Here is a 19,573-nt window from a genome sequence, read left to right on the forward strand (position 1 = left end):
CCAGAGTTTTGGTGCTAAATGTGAAAATGCTCTCCCTCCTTTGGTGGACCTAGATATCCTAGGTATGACCAAAAGCCTCGAATTTAGTGACCTTAAAGAGCGCGATGGATTATAGGGCGATAGAAGATCCATTAAATAGACTGGAGCTAAGCCGTTTAGGGCTTTATAAGTCAGTAGCAATACCTTGTAATTAATACGGGACTTTATAGGTAACCAATGTAGAGATGATAAAATCGGTGTTATATGATCATATTTTCTTGATCTAGTTAGAACTCTAGCGGCGGCATTTTGGACTAACTGTAGCTTGTTTATTGAGGATGCAGGACAACCGGCTAATAACGCATTACAGTAATCTAGTCTCGAGGTCATGAATGCATGAACTAACTTTTCTGCATCAGAAACAGATAGCATATTACGTAGCTTAGCAATGTTTCTAAGGTGGAAAAAGGCTGTTCTTGTAACATATGAAATATGATTTTCAAAAGACAGGTTGCAGTCTAATATAACACCCAGGTCTTTTACTGTAGAGGATGAAGTAACAGGACATCCTACTATGTTAAAGTTGTATTGTGAGAGGTTTTGTGGGTGGTTTTTTGAACCGATAAGTAGTACCTCTGTCTTGTCTGGATTTAATAAAAGAAAATTATGCGTCATCCAATCTTTTATATCTTTAACACACTCTGTCAATTTGGATAATTTAGCGTTTTCATCTGGCCGTGATGAAATATAGATTTGAGTGTCATCAGCATAACAATGGAAACTAATTCCATGTTTCCTTATAATATTTCCAAGTGGCAGCATATATATTGAGAATAATAGAGGGCCTAACACAGATCCCTGCGGCACTCCATAGTTTACTGGAGTTATGATAGATTTTTCTCCATTTAAATAAACAAAATGGTAGCGGTCAGATAAATACGATCTAAACCAGCTTAATGCTTGTCCTTGAACACCAGTATAATTTTGTAGTCGATCTAAGAGTATTGTATGATCTATAGTATCGAACGCAGCACTAAGATCAAGTAAAACTAATATTGAGATACAGCCTTGGTCAGAAGCTAAAAGTAAATCATTTGTGATTTTAACGAGCGCAGTTTCAGTGCTATGATGCGGCCTGAACCCAGACTGAAACTTTTCATAGGTGTCATTTTCTTGTAAGAAAGAGCCCAGTTGAGCGGACACAACTTTTTCTAGTATTTTAGACATAAAAGGTAGATTTGAAATGGGTCTATAATTTACTAGATTATTCGGATCTAATTGTGGTTTCTTAATGAGAGGTTTTATAACTGCCAGTTTAAATGTTTTTGGAACATAACCTAAAGATAAAGACGAGTTAATAATATTGAGGAGAGGCTCTTCCACTACAGGTAACACTTCTTTCAATAGTTTAGTTGGTATAGGATCTAGTAAACATGTTGTTGTTTTAGATGAAGTAAAAAGTTTATTTAACTCTTTTTGTTCTATAGTTGTAAAGCACTGTAATTGTTCTTGCGGGGTGATAATTGAGGCTGAATTATAAGGCGCGATTGAGGATTGAACGTTTACAATTGTGGTTCTGATGTTTTCTATTTTCTCAGTGAAGAACTTCATGAAATCATTACTACTAAACTGTAATGGAATATTTTGTTCAGGAGACATCTGTTTATTTGTTAGTCTCGCCACTGTGTTAAATAAGAACTTAGGATTGTTATGGTTGTTTTCTATTAGTTTGCGTAGATGCTCAGCCCTGGCCGCTTTTAGGGCTTTCCATGCGATTCTAAAGACCTCTAAGTTGGTTTGTTTCCATTTACGCTCTAAATTACGGGTTTCTCTCTTTAGAACACGCGTAGTATTGTTGTACCATGGTGCTTTACTTTTCTCTCTGACCTTTTTTAATCTAATGGGCGCAACAATATCCAATGATCCAGAGAGAATGGTGCTCATAGTGCTAGTTAATTCCTCAAGTTCATCTGTTTGTTTGGGTTCACTGAGCAGCTGAGACAGATCCGATAAGCTGTTTGAAAAATTATCTATGGTGGATGGAAGGATTGTTCTGCCTAATCGATAACGCGGCGCAGCATGATATATTACAGGAGTACGTAATATGCAAGTTACCATGTAATGGTCAGTGACATCGTCACTTTGTGGAATGATATCTATATCGGTTGGATCGGTTCCATGTGATATAATTAAATCGAGTGTATGATTAAATCGATGAGTCGGTCCGGTAATGTTTTGCTTGACCCCAAAGGAGTTTAATAAATCAGTAAACGCAGCCCCTAACGCATCATTTTGATTATCTACATGGATATTAAAGTCTCCAACAATTAATGCTTTATCGAAATTAACAATAGGTCTGAGAGAAAATCTGCAAACTCTTTTAGGAAATCAGCGTAAGGCCCAGGCGGTCTATATACGGTAGCCAAGGCTAGAGATAATAGGGATGTTTTTTGAACATCTAAGAGCGTAACATTTAGTACAAGTACTTCAAATGAAATAAACTTATAACCCGTTTTCTGAGTAACATTGAGAAAATCTCTATAGATTGTTGCAACACCGCCGCCACGACCATTCAGACGGGGCTCGTGCTTATAGGAGTATCCTGATGGAGTAGACTCATTTAAACCGAAATAATCATTTGGTTTAAGCCAGGTTTCAGTAAGGCAAAGTACATCGAAGCTATTATCTGTGACTATTTCATTTACAATAACTGCCTTAGGTGTGAGTGATCTAATGTTTAGAAGACCTAGCTTTAAAAATTGTTTTTGATTACCAATAGCAACATTTTCTGGTTTAATAACAATTAGATTTTTTCTAGATCCTGCAGTAGATTTATGATTTGATCTCACTAAACGAGGAATAGACACAGTTTCTATGCAATGTTCTAAACTATTTATATCAGTTAAATTGGTGCAGCAGAGACTATGATTTGGACTTTTGGTTACTAGTCAAAAGGTATTTAACATTTTGGAGATGTTATCTGACAGAAGATCCGATCCGAATCTGCTTGGGTGTAAGCCATCAGCACGGTAAAGCCTAGGACGCTCCCAAAACAGATTCCAATTATTTACAAAGAGAAGTTTCTGCTCATTGCACCATGACATTAACCATTCATTAAGCGCAAATAATCTACTAAACTTTTCATGACCTAGTCGGTACGTGGGAAGCGGTCCTGACACAATAATCGTTATATCAGGCGATGTGCTGCGTACCGTATCGATCAGATTCCTGAAGTCTTTCTTCAGAACTTCCGTCTGGCGCAGTCTGATGTCGGCCCCTCCCGCGTGCAGGACAACAGTTCCGACGCGCTCGTTCAAAATCTCGGGAACGTGAGCAGCGATTTCAGAAACACGAGCACCAGGAAAGCAGTGACTATGCACCTTACTTTTATTTAACCCTCTGGGGTTCTTCATTTATGACTCACACTCAGGACCTTCGGGTCAAAAATGACCCGGAGGGCGGGATTCAGATTTTTTTTTTTTTCAGCAAAATCAATCAAATGTATTTTTGTTCAATAATATTTTTTCTTTTTTTCTATGGTGTTTTGATATAATTTTATGATAATAATTAATATTTATGCAATAATTATGATCCATTTTTTCCCATTGAATATAATTGAATTTTTTTATTTATTTATTTATTTTTTATTTTTTTTATTAATGCTGTATTTTAGGTTAAAGTAGAGACTAGGCCTGTAGAAAACAATTTTTGAAGTCAGATTGGTGCCATTTGGTGGATGTAGTAAGCATAATTATCTTGAAATATCATATTTTAACCACTAGATGGATTTACAGCTCTCTGTATAAAGGCTTGCGAATTCTAGTTGTTTTTGCACATATTTGCCTATTTTTTTTAGGTTGTGGATTTTAATATATAATAAGAGATTCTCAGAAACTATTTTTGTAAAGTTTTTTGTTTGTTTGTTTGGTTTAAATGGTAATTTGAAGTGCCAGATTTACTTTATAATACAGTCAAACCTGAACATTGCATTAGAAAGAGAACAAATGGAAAGCATTTTGTTACCCATTGTTTTAATTCTAACTTAATAAAAATGCAATTCTTTCAGTCATAACATTTTTTTATTAACCTTTTATAATAAACATTTTCATTAAAATTATTTTTGTACAATTCAATGAACAGTAACTCTTATTCAAAATTGGCAACAGCAATTATGAACAAAAAACTAAGGCATTTTTAGAGTTGTTTTGTCTGAGTGACACACACAAAACTAAAGACTCATAACTTCAAAACTATAACAAGGAGAGTCAAAAGGTAGGTATCGTTTGATAAAACACTTTTCAATTTTTTTGAAAATATAAATTACATTACATTTGGACATTCTCCTTCCGAGAAACTGCTGATAAAAGACAAAAAATATATATAATTTTTATTATTATTTTGCATATCTCTCTTGTTTGACATGCAATAACTCGGGAAGGAAATACAGTAGGGGAAAAATTATTTTTTGAGGAAGTTTCCCTAAATGTGAGCTGCATCTGGATAAAATTTTGTGGTGATCGCATAAAGTACTCAAAAGTTACAGCATTTGGAACAAAGGTAGCCTTTTTGTTTAGTCCTCACACATTTGGAAGGCAATAAAACAAAATTGTTTTCTGAGTGACATACACAAAACTAAAGACTCATAACTTCAAAACTGTAGCAAGGAGAGTCAAAAGGTGGGTATCTTTTGAAAGAACACTTTTCAAATTTTCTGAAAATATAAATTACATTACATTTGGACATTCTCCTGCTGAGAAACTGCTGATAAAAGACAAGAAATATATATAATTTTTATAATGATAATGCATATCTTTCTTATTTGACATGGAATAACTCAGGAAGGAAATAAGGTAGGAGGAAAATTCTTTTTTGGGCAAGCCCATTTACATATGAGCTGCATCTGGATAAAATTTTGTGGTGTTTGGATAAAGGCATCAAAAGTTACAGCATTTGGAACCAAATTGTTCAGTCTTTGACGCCCCCTCATGGGCATTTTTTATATTGTTTCATCATGAAGAATATCTTGTCATAAAAGCAATAGATTAAGTTCATTTTGGGCTCATTTTAATTGTAATAATATGCTGTAAAAAATGAAGTGCCATTTTCAAAGATTTTTGAATGTTTCGTGAGATGTATGATGTTTTTGACACATTGCAGTACATAGTACAAAAAAGTATTTTATAGATTATGAAAAAAAAAATCTATTTATCAGCAAATAACTCAGCAATACTTAGGAGTTTTTCAAATTGGCTACATTCACTGTAAAGATCAGACTCTAAGCTTTCAAATGACACCAATTTTGTTTCAATCAAGGCAATATTTTTGAAAAATATGATAATGAATATTTTCGCAGCTAGGTGGCGTCCGCGGGCGGTACACTCCGGTTTAGCGCAACTAGTCAGCTCTCTTTCAGAGTTGATCGAAGTGGTTGGATGCTTTAAAAAGCTGAGATTCTACGCTTTAAGATGATACATATTTTTTGTTATTCCACGTTTGAAAACGAGCACGGACGGTTACGGGAAAATTGGAAAACACTTTGCACCCCGGAAAGATGAGAGACTTGTTTTTTAGCCAAGTATGCATAACTTCGTGAGGGATATCTCGTGATCAAAGCAATGGATTATGTTGTGTTTGGGCTCTTTGTAATCGTGAGAATCTGCTGTAAATAAAGATGTTCATTGTTTCATTGAGTTATGAGCTGAAACGTCACATCAAAACAACATAGCATCACTGCTACTGCTACTTCCTTGGTGCGTCTGTGGTATTTTTTGTGTTAGAACACCATGAGGAATATCTTTAGATCTGATTGATGGAATATATTGATTATATATATATATTATATATCGTTTTAATCGTGAGGTCCTGCTGTAAATAACGATGTGTCATTTTTCATGATCGATGTATGTTTCATGAAGATACGATTAAAAAGGCCAAGTCTAAGCTACCTTGTTTGGCTATGTGCGTCTGTGGATTTTTTTGTGTTAGAACTCCATGAGGAATAACTCATTTTAATTGTAAGCATCTGCTGTAAATAATGATGTGTCATTTTCCACAATCGCAGCATATTTCATGAAGTTACGAGCGGAAATGTGTCTAAAATTTGGTATCCATATATGGGTCTCTTGAGGGGCGTCTTTTACAAAAACCTTGCTTAAATTTAGTAAAAAGCCTGAAACAATTATACTTGTTGTATTCTACTCATTGAGACCTTTCAAATGACATATGACACAGGACTATCTGAGCTGTATGATGTCTTTGACATGTTGCTGTACGTAGTACAAAAAAGTAGTTAAATATTCATTCATATAATAAACTATGAAAACATTTTTTTTCTATTTATCAGCAAATAACTCAGCACTACATAGGAGTTTATCAAATTGGCTACATTCATTGTAAATTTCAGACTCTAAGCTTTCAAATGACACCTATTTTAAGTTGATCAATGTAATATTTTTGAAAAATATTATGATTATATTTTTCGCAGCTAGGTGGCGCCTGCGGGGGGGTACACTCCGTTTTAGAGTGATAACTCAGCACTCTTTTGGAGTTGATCAAAGTGATTAGATGCATTAAAAAACTGAGATTCTAAGCTTTAAAATGATACCTATTTTGTGTTATCGTGGCTGATTTGTAGATTGTACGCACAAAAAAACTCTGTATTTTCATATTTTTGCCAATTTCCTATTCATTTCCTATGGGGGTCATTTTTGACCCGAAGGTCCTGAGTGTGACTATTTTTTTTACGCCCACTTAGACTTTTCAAATCCTGTCACCAATTTTTTTGGGTGTTCATATACCAAGTACCAATAAAGTCACCAAGTTTCGGACCATTCCGATGAAGCTACGATTTTTAACAATTAAAAAAAATAATAATTCGGGTCATAAATGACCGAAGAACCCCAGAGGGTTAACGTAGCGTGTACGTGTCGAACGATGGAATCGCCGATGATCACAGCATCGCGTTCTGTTTCGCGAAGAGGGGAGAAGCGGTTTTGTGTGGATATCTCGAAAACCGGGAGGGTCGGAGAGAGTTTTCTTGGTCTAGACCTGGCTCGCGTCTTCCGCTGCGGAAAAATCCAGGCTTCGTGATGGCATGTTGGAGCCGGAGTGAACGAGACCATGGCTGATCGCGACCTCGACGTTCGGGACCGATGTTGAGGAACGCACGGAGTAGACGAGGTCGGAGTCATCGGGTTAGTAACGTTAGTCTCTGATTTGTGTGCCTCGGCACGTGATGTTTCAAGAGCTAACCGCCGGTCTATCAGCTCGGCTTTTCTTACTAAAAGGTCGTGGATCTGTTTCTCAACAGCTTCCAGCTCAGACTGCACCGCGTGCAGCTCAAATGTGTCCTCACCTGCACCAAAAGGTAGACTACTTACATTTGATATATTCGCCATTTTAACAGATGGACAGTAAGTTAAGTTAGCAACGACGCTACCAGTGGTGCTATCAATATTAATACTAATTTATGGCTTAAGTCTTGGATATAATCCGTCTTTTCAGTGGTACGGGTGTAGAGTAGACGCACGATAGGCGAAAAAATGTTTGTTTGTAAATGAGTGCGGAGAAGACGCGTTCAGCCGTGATCCACGGACGTAACCTATAAGAGTATCCAGCGTTGGATCACTAGGCTTGAGACGCGTCTGCTCAACAATCCGCGTTATAACTATGAGGTGAGGAAAAGTAGAAAATGTTCATTGTAAGTGAGTTTAAAGAGAAATCAAGAATTATAAATCAATCGATGGAGCTCCAAAGACAACAACGTGCTCAGACGCGACCATGAAAAGAAGAAGAACATGAAAAACTAGAACTTTGAAACATTTAGGTATTGTAAATGGGCTTAGCTCTTCTATTTCCGGCAGTCTTTGTCAAGTCAAGTCAAGTCAAGTCAAGTCATCTTCATTTATAAAGTGCTTTTAACAATGTAGATTGTTCCAAAGCAGCTTTACATTGATAATAGGAAATTAAAGTAAAGTGTTTTGGCTTTATAGCAGCTCTAGAATAAAGTTATTGTCCAGCTAAAGTTAGGTTGATTGATTCACTTCCGTCGCAACGATCATTAGTTATTAACTTAGGGGCCGACACGTTTAACAGAAAACTCTTAAGTTCTTTCTGCGCAAACTTCAAAAAAGCGAACCAGTGAGAATGCCGATGGCGTGCACATGCGTATTACGAGTTCAGTCTATAGGTATGTGCATTTGAATATATGTGCGCAGGCGTGTAGTCCTTCCCTACAAATCAACCCTCAACATACTTTTTGGTACTGTACGTATCCTAATGACAAAGATGAATTAATGATATTAAGAAGAGGGTCTATGACCTCTGGAAGCATCTCTTTCAGTAGCTTAGTTGGTATAGGGTATAACATACATGTTGTCAATTTAGATGATTTAACGAGTTTAACGAATTCTTCCTCTTCTATAGCAATGAATGAATCAAATTTTTCCTTAGGGAGACTGCAATGCACTGCCTGATGCGAGACTGTAGTATACGGTTGCTAGTTATAATTTTCTCCCTGATATTATCAATCTTGTAAGTGAAGAAGTTCATAAAGTCATTACTGCTGTGCTGCTTGGAAACGTCTGGGCTTGAAGCTTTATTTTTCGTAAATAAATAAATACCTAGGGTTTTGTTTATTTTCTTTTAATAGGGTTGAAAAATAAGCAGATCTAGCAGCTTTTAAGAGCGGTGTTTTGTCCCGCGACTACAGCGTCTCACCGTCACCCAATTGCCCTGCTGCATGGGCTCTACTTCAGCCGGAACCGAACAATGTAAACAGTGTACAGAGTTCACTAAGCTAGTTGCATCCAAAGCAGTATCTAAAGCCCTTGCACTCTTACAATTAACCTCGATTAAAGTTTGGATGCGTGTCTCTAGTTCTGAAATCTTCCCCGTCAGCTTTACTATCTCCCTGCATTTATCACATGTAAATCCTGTGCTGACAGAGAAGGATATGCTAAGCATGTTGCATGAAGTGCAAGTAACAATAAGAGGAGAAGATGACATGACTTACCGTTTTTGTTGACTGATCTTACTCACCTAAGTTGTTTGATGGACTCGTAAAAGGCACGAGCGCCCGCAAGAAAAATAAATAAATAAATAAAGAGCGCACAGATGGCACGCTAACAGGCTAGCGAATTACTAGCGTGTTGTGCTAGCAATAACGATTTAGATTGAAGCTAGCGATGTCAGGTTAATGTGTGATGTTGAGTAAGTTATATTTAGCAGTATAAACAACAAGGAATGATGGTAAATAATGATTCAAAACGAAGATATACGAAGCTTTCAGACGCACACCAACGCAAACAGCTGCAGCAGGAGCAACGAGGCAGACCTTTGAAAATGTCACTGGCGTTTTCTTGTTTTCTAGTAGCTGTGACATTTGTTTTGTAGTTTAGTGGCGGTGACATTTTCTTGTAGCATTGCAGCACAGCCGTTTTCTTGTAGTATAGTAGCGGTGAGATTTTCTAGTAGCATAGCAGCTGACATTTTCTTGTAGCATTGCAGCGCTGTTGTTTTCTTGTAGTTTATTAGCGGTGACGTTTTCTAATCGTATAGAGGAGGTGACATTTTCTTGTAGCATTTCAATGCTGCCATTTTGTTGTAGTATAATTGCTATGCCGCTTTCTTAAAGTAGCATTGATATTTTCTTGTAATATAGTAGCAGTGACATTTTCTTATAACATTGCAGCGTAGCCATTTTCTTGTAGTATAGCAGTGGTGATATTTCTAGTGCACTGTAGCAGCACTGCTGTTACTATAGAGTAAATATACAGTACTGTAGTACTCAAATGCATGAGAATAAATAAAACAGTCTCATAGTCTTACACAATATGACAGCATGCTGTGTGCTGGAAGAGCATCAGTAATCCAGGTTTGATGTGTGGCCTTATGGAAAAATGTGACCAACTGAATGGAAACTGAGCCTGTCACAGAGTGTTTGGACAGCATGTACAGTCTGTCACCCCTGTATTTCCCCTTCAAACCCCCGTCTCCAGGCCGGCACACATGTGGCTGAATCTTCCCAGATACTGACAGACAGGCTTCCCTGTGGTCTGAGATTGGACAGTCCGCACACTATTTCCCATGGCCCACTACTCCCAGGAGTCAAGTCAAGCCAAGCCAAGTCAAGTCACCTTTATTTGTATAAAACATTTTACGAAAACACTTTACAATATAGTTAACATTTATTTAACTACCTTAGTTAACATGAACTAAGAATGAACAATACTTCTTTAGCATTTATTAATCTTAGGTAATATTAATTTCAACATTTACTGATACATTATTAAAATCAAATGTTGTTAACATTAGTTAATGCACACTGAACTAGCATGAACAAACAATGAGCAGTTGTATTTGTATTAACTAACATTAACAAAGATTAATAAATACTGTAACAAACGTATTGCTCATTGTTAGTTCATGTTAGTAAGTACATTAACTAATGTTAACCAATGAACCTTATTGTAAAGTGTTACCATTTTTACAATACAGATTGTTTCAAAAGCAGCTTTACAGTGCTAACAAGAAAATAATGCAACAAATTTTATTTCAGCTGTACAGCAGATCTAGAAGAAAATAGTGTCATAGTCCAGTGATGGTTCATTTCTGTTGTAAAGAAGTTATTAATTTAGTTATAGCCGCTCTTGAGAAAACAGTGATGTCATTGTTCAGCTCAGTTAAGTTCTCATACAACGGTGTCAATGCAGGCAGATCAATAATATTGTTGAATATTAAGTGTCCCCAACTAACAGTGGCAGTGGAACTAACAACAGTGGCAAGGAACACAAACTCCATCAGGTGATAAAATGGAGAAAAAAACCTTGGGAGAAACCAGGCTCAGTCGGAAGGCCAGTTCTCCTCTGGCCAACGAATGAACAGTGTATGATTATGATTCAGGCTGCATTATAGGTCACAAGTCAGACACTCCTACCTCTGGAGCCCAGTGTTTGCTTTGGTAATTGCGTTTGACGAGCCAAAGAGCAGGCTATTTATGTGAAGTGTGAGGGGGGGAAGCATTCCATTCCCCTCTGACGACCGGCATCTGATTTGATATTGGAGCAGCGCTAAACTCGGCAGTGTTCAAAGAGGGCCTGACCTGCTTGTTTTTGTACTGCCGAGCGTAGCAGTTTTGATGGCTGCTAGCAGGAGATGCTTAGTTCACTATTGTATTTGCTTTTGTGGTGTTTGTTCAGAGTCTACTGTGAACAGTAACAGTCAGCAGGGAACTATAGAGTGAAACTACAGAGGAGCTGCTGTTTGCTTTGTCTGATTGCATTCATGGTGTGGTGCATTGCTCAGCAAATTTGCCCACATAAGAACTTCATGTCCGCTCTTTTCAGCTTTATTTTCTTTGTAATGTTAGCGGTGTTGTGTAAATTCTAATGATAAATCAGTATTCCACCTTTCTCCCTTTATTTATTTAAGCTCTTAAGTGTGGAAAAGCAGTATTCATAAATTATTATTTATTTATTTAGGTATCAGATTTCCAAAATCAAAATTGGAAAAATGTCATAAGAATGGGTAATATTTTTACCCCCCAAAAATCGAAAGAACATAAAGATAGATATTAAAGGTATAGCGGAGGATCTTTCCGAATTTTAGATAAGAACCGCCCTCTCCACTTTTTGAAAAAATGCACATGCGCAACACTCTACTTGCTCCCGAGAGGGAACGCCTATTAAACGTGTGCGAGGTTCTCCTCGTGCACGCTCTGTTTACAAGTTGCTGTCGGCATCACTCATACAAGATTACTTTCCAAAAGAAGATTTGCACTTTTTCACCAAATAGCATGCCAAACTTTACCTGTCGAGTAGAAACTTCGCGACTGAGGCATCAGTGGGAAGCCCAACCTGTGTTTTCAGCGCACGCCATCGTGTGAAACAATCTCCCAAAAACACTCTGATCTTGTTTCTCTCTTCTGAGGCCTTTCTCTTCTTCTCATACAGTTCGTACAAACTTTTTCTCTTGCGACCCTCAGACATTTTCAAAGGACCCGGTGAAACGGCGAGCTTCAATGAATTGCTTAAACCGTAACTCTAGCTCACCACCACACATAAACACCTGAAAGTGCGCATGCGCAGAAAGCGAAAACTAAGGGACGAGCACGTACGACGGCCTTACGTAAACATATCACCAGAATGATTGACACTTAGGTGGACCAATAGTTTACACTACCCACCCGGAAAAAGAAAATCCTCCGCTATACCTTTAAAGGAATAATTCACTTCAAAATTTAAATTGTCATCATTTACTCACACTCAAGTTGTTTCAAACATGTATGAATTGTAATGAACATACTGTAAAAATACCATTGTATATAGTCTATAGTCTTATATAAAAAATAAAAGATTTTCTTATAAATTCTTAAAATCTTAATCATTTCTTATTTTTTCATTTTTGTATTTAAAAATGACATGCTTTTGACAAGCTTTGAGAAATGAATAACTAAACTTCTTACTAAAGTTGGCTATAAACCTGACAAAACTGATAGAAACCTGTTTCATTCAAGTTTTAAGTACAGTAGATCTAGTCCAAAAACAAAAGGTGCTGTCTATCCTCATCTTTAATTTTTTTTCCTGTAGTGCGGCCCCGCTTCACGCAGCCGGCCAAAATGAGAAAGCGCGTGATTGCGCGTCCGGTTGGGAGCTCAGTAAGGCTGAAGTGCACCGCGAGCGGGAACCCCAGACCCGACATCATCTGGCTGAAGGACAGCAGGCCTCTGACGCCCGGAGAGGTGGGCGAGGGCCGCAAGAAGAAGTGGACTCTCAGCCTGAAGAACCTCACGCCTGAACACAGCGGCAAATACACCTGTCACGTGTCCAACCGCGCTGGGGAGATCAACGCCACCTATAAAGTGGAAGTCATCCGTGAGTCATTCACCTCGTCTCTGTGATGTTCTCCTGGAATTTGATGGAGCTTTTGATGACTCACTTACATAGTGTAGACTGAAAGAATGAACATGCAGCAACAGTTTAACATTACTTCTCTCGTATCTGGATGCTGTTCAGGGGGGTTTAACAGCTGTCTTGGCAAGAGTTTGGTGTTGGGTAGATTTGATCTAATCATTGCTAGTAAACAAGAGTAGCATTCTTTATTAGCAGCACCAGCCAAACTGTCTCAATAAATGAATGGCTTTATCATTAGTAATGCATGATATTTAAGCATTTTTTTTTCATTATTATTATTAAAATTTGAATTCTATATTAGATTATATCTATTATCACAAATACTAAAATAGATGCATCTTTAAATATATTCCTAAGTGGAATCTGAGTGAGTTTAAAATTGTGGTTAAAAGTGGTTAGTTTGGTTTGGTAAAGACTGAAAAGAAAGATTTTATCCAGTTCAATTGCTATTTGCTCCAGATTAATTTGTGGCTGTGTCTGCTGACTTTACAACCACATCCAAACAGTGGGAAGTTTATCAATCTTGCTCTCGGTAGAGTCATATGTGACATTTTTTTCCTTACTCGAAATAGCATCAAAATATTTTTAGAACAGAAAATAGGAAGACCAATCTGAACCTCACAATTGTGTTAAATACTAATTCAAAAATAAAATCTTCCTTATTTCATTATAGAGCGCACAAATTCCAAGCCCATCTTGACGGGCACTCATCCAGTAAATACTACAGTAGACTACGGTGGCACCACGTCCTTCCAATGCAAAGTACGCAGTGACGTGAAGCCGGTCATCCAATGGTTGAAGAGGGTCGAACCAGGCGGTGAGAGCAAGTACAACTCCACTATTGAGGTCGGAGACCATCGCTTCGTCGTGTTGCCCACGGGTGAAGTGTGGTCACGACCAGACGGATCCTATTTGAACAAGCTTCTTATCACTCGAGCCAAAGAGGAGGACGCTGGCATGTACATCTGCCTGGGGGCCAATACCATGGGCTACAGCTTCCGCAGTGCCTTCCTTACTGTGCTGCCTGGTCAGTTTCCTTCTCTCAGACACATCTCTCACTTCTGCAGCATTTGAATTGTTCACGGTAGTCCACTTATAATATTAGTCAAGCTAATTATTCATACTATTTTTAACTACTAAACCACAGTTTTACAGTTGCAAAACCAGCATGAAAAAAAAACATTCTGTAATTGTTTTTTTTTTTTTTTTAAGTCTCTTACACTCGCCAAGGCATCATTTATTTGATCATAAAGTAAAAACAGTAATATTGTAAAATATTACTATTTTAAATAACTGTTTTAATGTAGTTATTCCTGTGATCATTACTCCGGTCTTCAGTGTCACATGATCCTTCAGAAATCATTCTAATATGCTGATTTGCTGCTTATGGAACATTTTTATTATTGAAAACAGTTGTGCAGCTTCATATTTTGGAGAAAACAGTGATACGTTTTTTAGGATTCTTTGATTAATAGAGAACATCTAATTTAGAACAACATTTATTTTAATTAGATTAGATTAGATTAGAAATCTTTTGTAATTTTTTTAAAGGTCTATTATTATTAATAATAATATTTAAAATATTATTAAAAATATACTTTATTCTGATTAATCATTAATTTTTATTAAAAATGTTAATGTTTGGTTTGATTCATTGTGGTAAGTTACATAATCCTGTGCAATTACTTAGTTTAACCCTCTGATGATCTTCGCATGTCGTTCAAAAATGACCAATTTTTTATGATTATTATTATTTCAATGAAATGAATGTATTATATTTTAGTTCGATAATGTTTTTTATTTAATATTTTGTATTTTATGGTACTAAATTATATTTACACTGTATATCAAAGACGACACTTGGCAGATTATTGCTGAAGTGAACTTAAAAAAAGTTAGTTTATTGTTATAAAAAATGCACAAAAAGAATATTTTCAATTTTATATGAAATATATATGCGGCCAATTTTGACCGCGAAGAGCATAAGTGTGACTATTTTTTTTAAGGACCATTTGTCCTTTACGAATCATGTCCATGATTTTGTGTGTGTGTGTGTTCACATTGCAAGTGCCAAAACCTTTACCAAGTTTCGTACCATTCCGATGTAAAAAATTCTAACAAAAAATAATAATAAAAAATACTTTAGCACCAGAGGGTTAAATGTTTTACTTGATTTACATTCCTAATATACATTAGTAAATTATGTGTGTTATGATTGGTTAACCTTCGCATACTCTTTAGGCCATGGCAAAGTGCTAAATATTGATTCAGTGTTGATGTGCTCTTGCTCATGATGTCATACAGTACCATGGCAATTTCTGAATTGTTTTAAGTATGTTTCTAGCCTAAATGTCTCTTCTGATACTCGTCCTCATGTAAAGTCATTCAACCATGTCATCATGATCATGTGACACTGGCCCTGTGATCGGATCGATGAAAGTGCTTCTTAGGTGTAAACAGGGCCACTGATACTTGTGAATGTGGTCTATATTTCAATTCTACTGTCAGTTTTGTTGTTGTTTACGTCTCTGTCTTCATCCAGACCCAAAGCCACCATTCTCTCCAATCCCGTCGGTTCTGCCTCCCAGTCTTCCCTGGCCCGTCATCATCGGCATCCCTGCAGGAGTGGTGTTTATTCTGGGTACCGTCCTGCTCTGGTTCTGCCAGTCCAGAAAGCACTGTTCCTCAGGAGCCATAATCTCAGCCCAGTCCTTACCCAACGGCCCCCGGCCGGCCCCGAGAGACCGGGCGCTCGCAACCGCTGATAAAGACTGCATCGGCTCCGTCACCTACGAGGAGTATTTGGCCCAGCAACAGCAACAACAGCTTCTGCTGGCCCAAGCTGCTCCCAAAGTCTATCCAAAGATCTACTCAGACGTTCACACACACACCCACTCGCACGTGGACGGCAAAATTCACCAGCACCAACACATCCACTACCAATGTTAGCATGTACCGAGGCCTTCATGCTTGGTTTTTCTTCACATATTTCTTCAGTCTCCAACAGGACCCAACATACAGCAGCGTGTTCATCCACTGCCTCAAACAAACATTTCTGCTCAAATTCGAAAGAATAGAAAGACAATTGAGCCATGTTGTTGCAGTCTAACCAGTCCCTTTATGAACAGTGGGCAAGGCTAACGAAAAAAATGATGATATTTGAGTCTGTTTTGAAATGGAGAAACGTTTCAGAAAAAAACACTGCTGGCAGAGCAAACTCTTTTGCAGATTTGTATGGGAACAAACACACTCAAATGTATTGTGTCTTCAATACGTATCTGCTTTCAAACTGTGAAACGCTACAATATTTTAGTACGATTTTTTCATACGTCCATTGACTAATCTTGTGGATGGGGCCAAAAGGATTATTATTTTTTTTTTCTGGATTAGCACCAAATCTCAGTGAAACGTTCGTATGCATGCATAAGAAGATTGTTTGCAGATCCAGTTACAGTGTATTTAGTTACATCCGATTGAATGCATGAGAGCGTACAGTATGTTGTTGTTTTTGCAGGTATGGTCTACCTTGTTTCGACTTTAAGAAATAGTGTAGGTTCAGTCAATCTAGTTTTGTATCTTTAATGGAAAAAGAGAATATTAATGAGCTATGGTTATTATACCGTATAACTAAAGATACAAAGAGATTTTGCCAATGTACGTTCTGGCAAGGGGGTTCCTTGTGTTTTTCATTAACTTTATACTTTTCTTTTCAGGGCCTGCTCTGAATAACCTGAGGTACTACAATCCCATAGTTGCTCTATGGCCTTGTTTTTCGTGTGTGTGTGTGTGGGAGGGAAGTTGTATTATCATAAGCTTGACCACTATAATGAATACTGTGTAAAATGCCTTTGACTGCTCATGTAATGTCTGCCCTTTTAATATTTACAGAAGTGAGTCAGAGTTTTAAAAACAAACCATAGACTAAAGCTCAGACGTATTTTGCATTGACCGTGCATGTGTTTACCGTGATGTTCATGGTAATGGGAAAATGTTGAAAGGACTACGGGAATACAGGAATGCACTTAGCCCAGACATCTGACAGAAAAAACTTTGAAATTCATTGCCCCTGTTATTTTAACAAAGTCAGCCAAAAGAGGAAAGTGATTCTAAAATAGTTAATTTATTTGTTAGCAATGACTTGATGCTTTGAATTGGGCGTAATCTAGATGTTTTAAACCAAAAACGAGTAAACATAGCATTGTGTTCCCTTAGCTGCAGTGTAGCATATATCAAGTGTTGAATATTTATATGAGCTGTTGAAAAAAATAACACAACGGTCGTAATTAGTTATCTCTGTATGGACAATCTTGTACATTCTGGCCTGTTTTTAAGTTAAAAAAATATATGTTTGTCACATTGAAACATTAAAAATAATTTTATCATTATCATAAAATGATAAAGCTCTTGTTCACCAGGTATGAAAATGTGTTGAGTGTGTCATTTTCTGTCAATGAAAGCCTTTAACAATCTTTTATTTGGAATTCCATACAATTTGTCTAAATGTATACCCACTGTTTGAAGTGGCAAAATATTATTATAACCTTATAAATAACTATTTTCCAATTTTCTTATGAACTATATTAATTTATATTACAATTAGTACAAAATGTATGAAATTATTTTTTAAACTGCTTATACAAGATGATATTTCTTCGAGATATTTCTTCAAACTGTATTTATAATTCAAAGTGTAATATGAAAGTCATGTGAAATAAATCATATAAATACTGTAGCAGATACTCTTTAATCGTGTAAACTACTTACACTACCATTCAAAACTTTGGGTCAGTAATATGTTTACATGTTTTTTAATAGAAATGTCACCAAATTTATTTAATCAAAAATACAATAAGAACAGCAATATTGTAAAATATTTTAATTCAAAGTAACTTTTCTATTATATTTTAAAATGTAGTTTATTCCTGTGATCAAAGCTTAATTTTCAGCATCATTACTCCATTAAAGATTTATTCAAAACAGTCTTCAGTCACACGATACTTCAGAAATCATTCTAATATGCTGAATTTCTGATTATCAATGTTGAAATTAGTTAATATAGGTTCATATTTTTGTGGAAACCATGATATGTTTCTCCCCAGATTCTTTGATGAATAGAAAGTTTAAAAAACAGATTTGATTTAAAATTGAGATATTTTGTAACTTAAATTAAGGGCCAAGCATCGAAGGTCCGTAGACTCCTATTGTGAGTAGTTCTTCTTCTTCTTCTTCTTCTTCTTCTTCTTCTTCTTCTTCTTCTTCTTCTTCTTCTTCTTCTTCTTCTTCTTCTTCTTCTTCTTCTTCTTCTTCTTCTTCTTCTTCTTCTTCTTCTTCTTCTTCTTCTTCTTCTTCTTCTTCTTCTTCTTCCTCTTCCTCTTCCTCTTCCTCTTCCTCCTCCACCATGGAAGTCTATGGAAGCCAATAGAACCGCTTGCAGGAAAGTCTGAACTGTTACGATAACAGTTTTGGAGTCTCTAACTCAATCCCTCTAGCACCACCAACTGTACAAATTTGTACTCATGTTTATGCAAATAACTTTTGAACCGTTGGGCTAGAAACAAACTTTTCCTTTGATTCCTTGGCTCAAAACGATTCGATTGCACTCTATGACGTTTTTTCCATAGAGTTCCATATTTATATAGATATACATTTTTTCCGCCATTAGAATTTTCCAAAAAATAACTTTTTCTAACTCCTAGACCATTGCTCCGATTTTTACCATAATTGATCCTTTTCACATTTTCAGGTTTCTCAGAAGCGGAAGTCATCATAGTTGGGTAAAATTCTATGGCAGTGAATGAGAGAATACATGAAATAGGGGGAGACCGAAGAGTGTTGTAACACTGTCAGTTTGACAAGTCAGAAAAGAGCTGTGGTGATGTCATCAATATCATACACTCGCATCACCTTTTTGAGCTCACAGGAGAAGTGGCATGTGACTGTGAGCAACAATGTGGATTGAATGACCAAAAAACTGATTTTCAGGAAAGAAAGGAAAAAAAAATTATTAAGACCATTTTTGCCTAGCAATCATTAGATACAGTTCTTTGACTTGCATAATCTAAAGGAGCTATTTCTCTAGTTTAATTTGATGCTTTGCATTCATGCTAACTTCAAACATGCTAAAACAGTTAGCTAAGTTATGGCTGTTTGGGGTGGGGATAGTTCTAACAGTTCAATAAAAATGAACCCCTTATGTAGTCTGGCTAACGTCAGACCTCGTCTCATTGAGACGTGGTCTGGGAACCACATGTTCATTTTCTCGTATTTGAGGCGTGGTTTACGAATGCCCAGAGCCGTTTATTGGGCGCTACGAATGTCTATCAAATGCGCCCGTACGTAGCTCATAGCCAATCGTTTCAATTATACCAGATGACGTATGTAGAGCGACAGAAATTCGACGAGGAAGAAGATGATGAAAACTTACGTTCTAAACTACTTAGAACACTATCTAAGGCTGCATCGAAAGGTTTACTTCGCGTCTGATGCCATGTTGGATCCATAGATATAAACAAACTGCTTCGGTGTGTCGCATAGACGTCGTCATCGTCTTGCTGCTCCCTCCCCGTTCTGTGATTGGTTCCCTTTTTGAGGGGAAAATCTGGTCCATGGTGTCCAGGCTGCAGGGGCGTAATTTGTGGGGGGGTTAGGGGGGAGATAACCCCCCCAATATTTAAATCTATGCA

At 37.0% G+C, this 19,573-nt stretch overlaps 1 protein-coding gene across 1 annotated transcript in view; it reads left to right on the forward strand.

Annotated features, from left to right (window-relative positions):
• Window positions 1–17,626, forward strand: part of fgfrl1a (fibroblast growth factor receptor like 1a) — a 78,111-nt gene extending 60,485 nt beyond the window's left edge. The window contains exons 5-7 of the mRNA XM_081383121.1: window positions 12,567–12,851; window positions 13,564–13,917; window positions 15,433–17,626. Coding sequence (XP_081239247.1) covers window positions 12,567–12,851; window positions 13,564–13,917; window positions 15,433–15,839 — 1,046 coding nt within the window. The 3' untranslated portion in view covers window positions 15,840–17,626. The remainder of the gene's footprint in view (window positions 1–12,566; window positions 12,852–13,563; window positions 13,918–15,432) is intronic.
• Window positions 17,627–19,573: the final 1,947 nt, after the last annotated feature.

This window comes from Scardinius erythrophthalmus (genome assembly GCF_964197995.2).
Source record: "Scardinius erythrophthalmus genome assembly, chromosome: 13".
Taxonomy (NCBI): Eukaryota; Metazoa; Chordata; class Actinopteri; order Cypriniformes; family Leuciscidae; genus Scardinius; species Scardinius erythrophthalmus.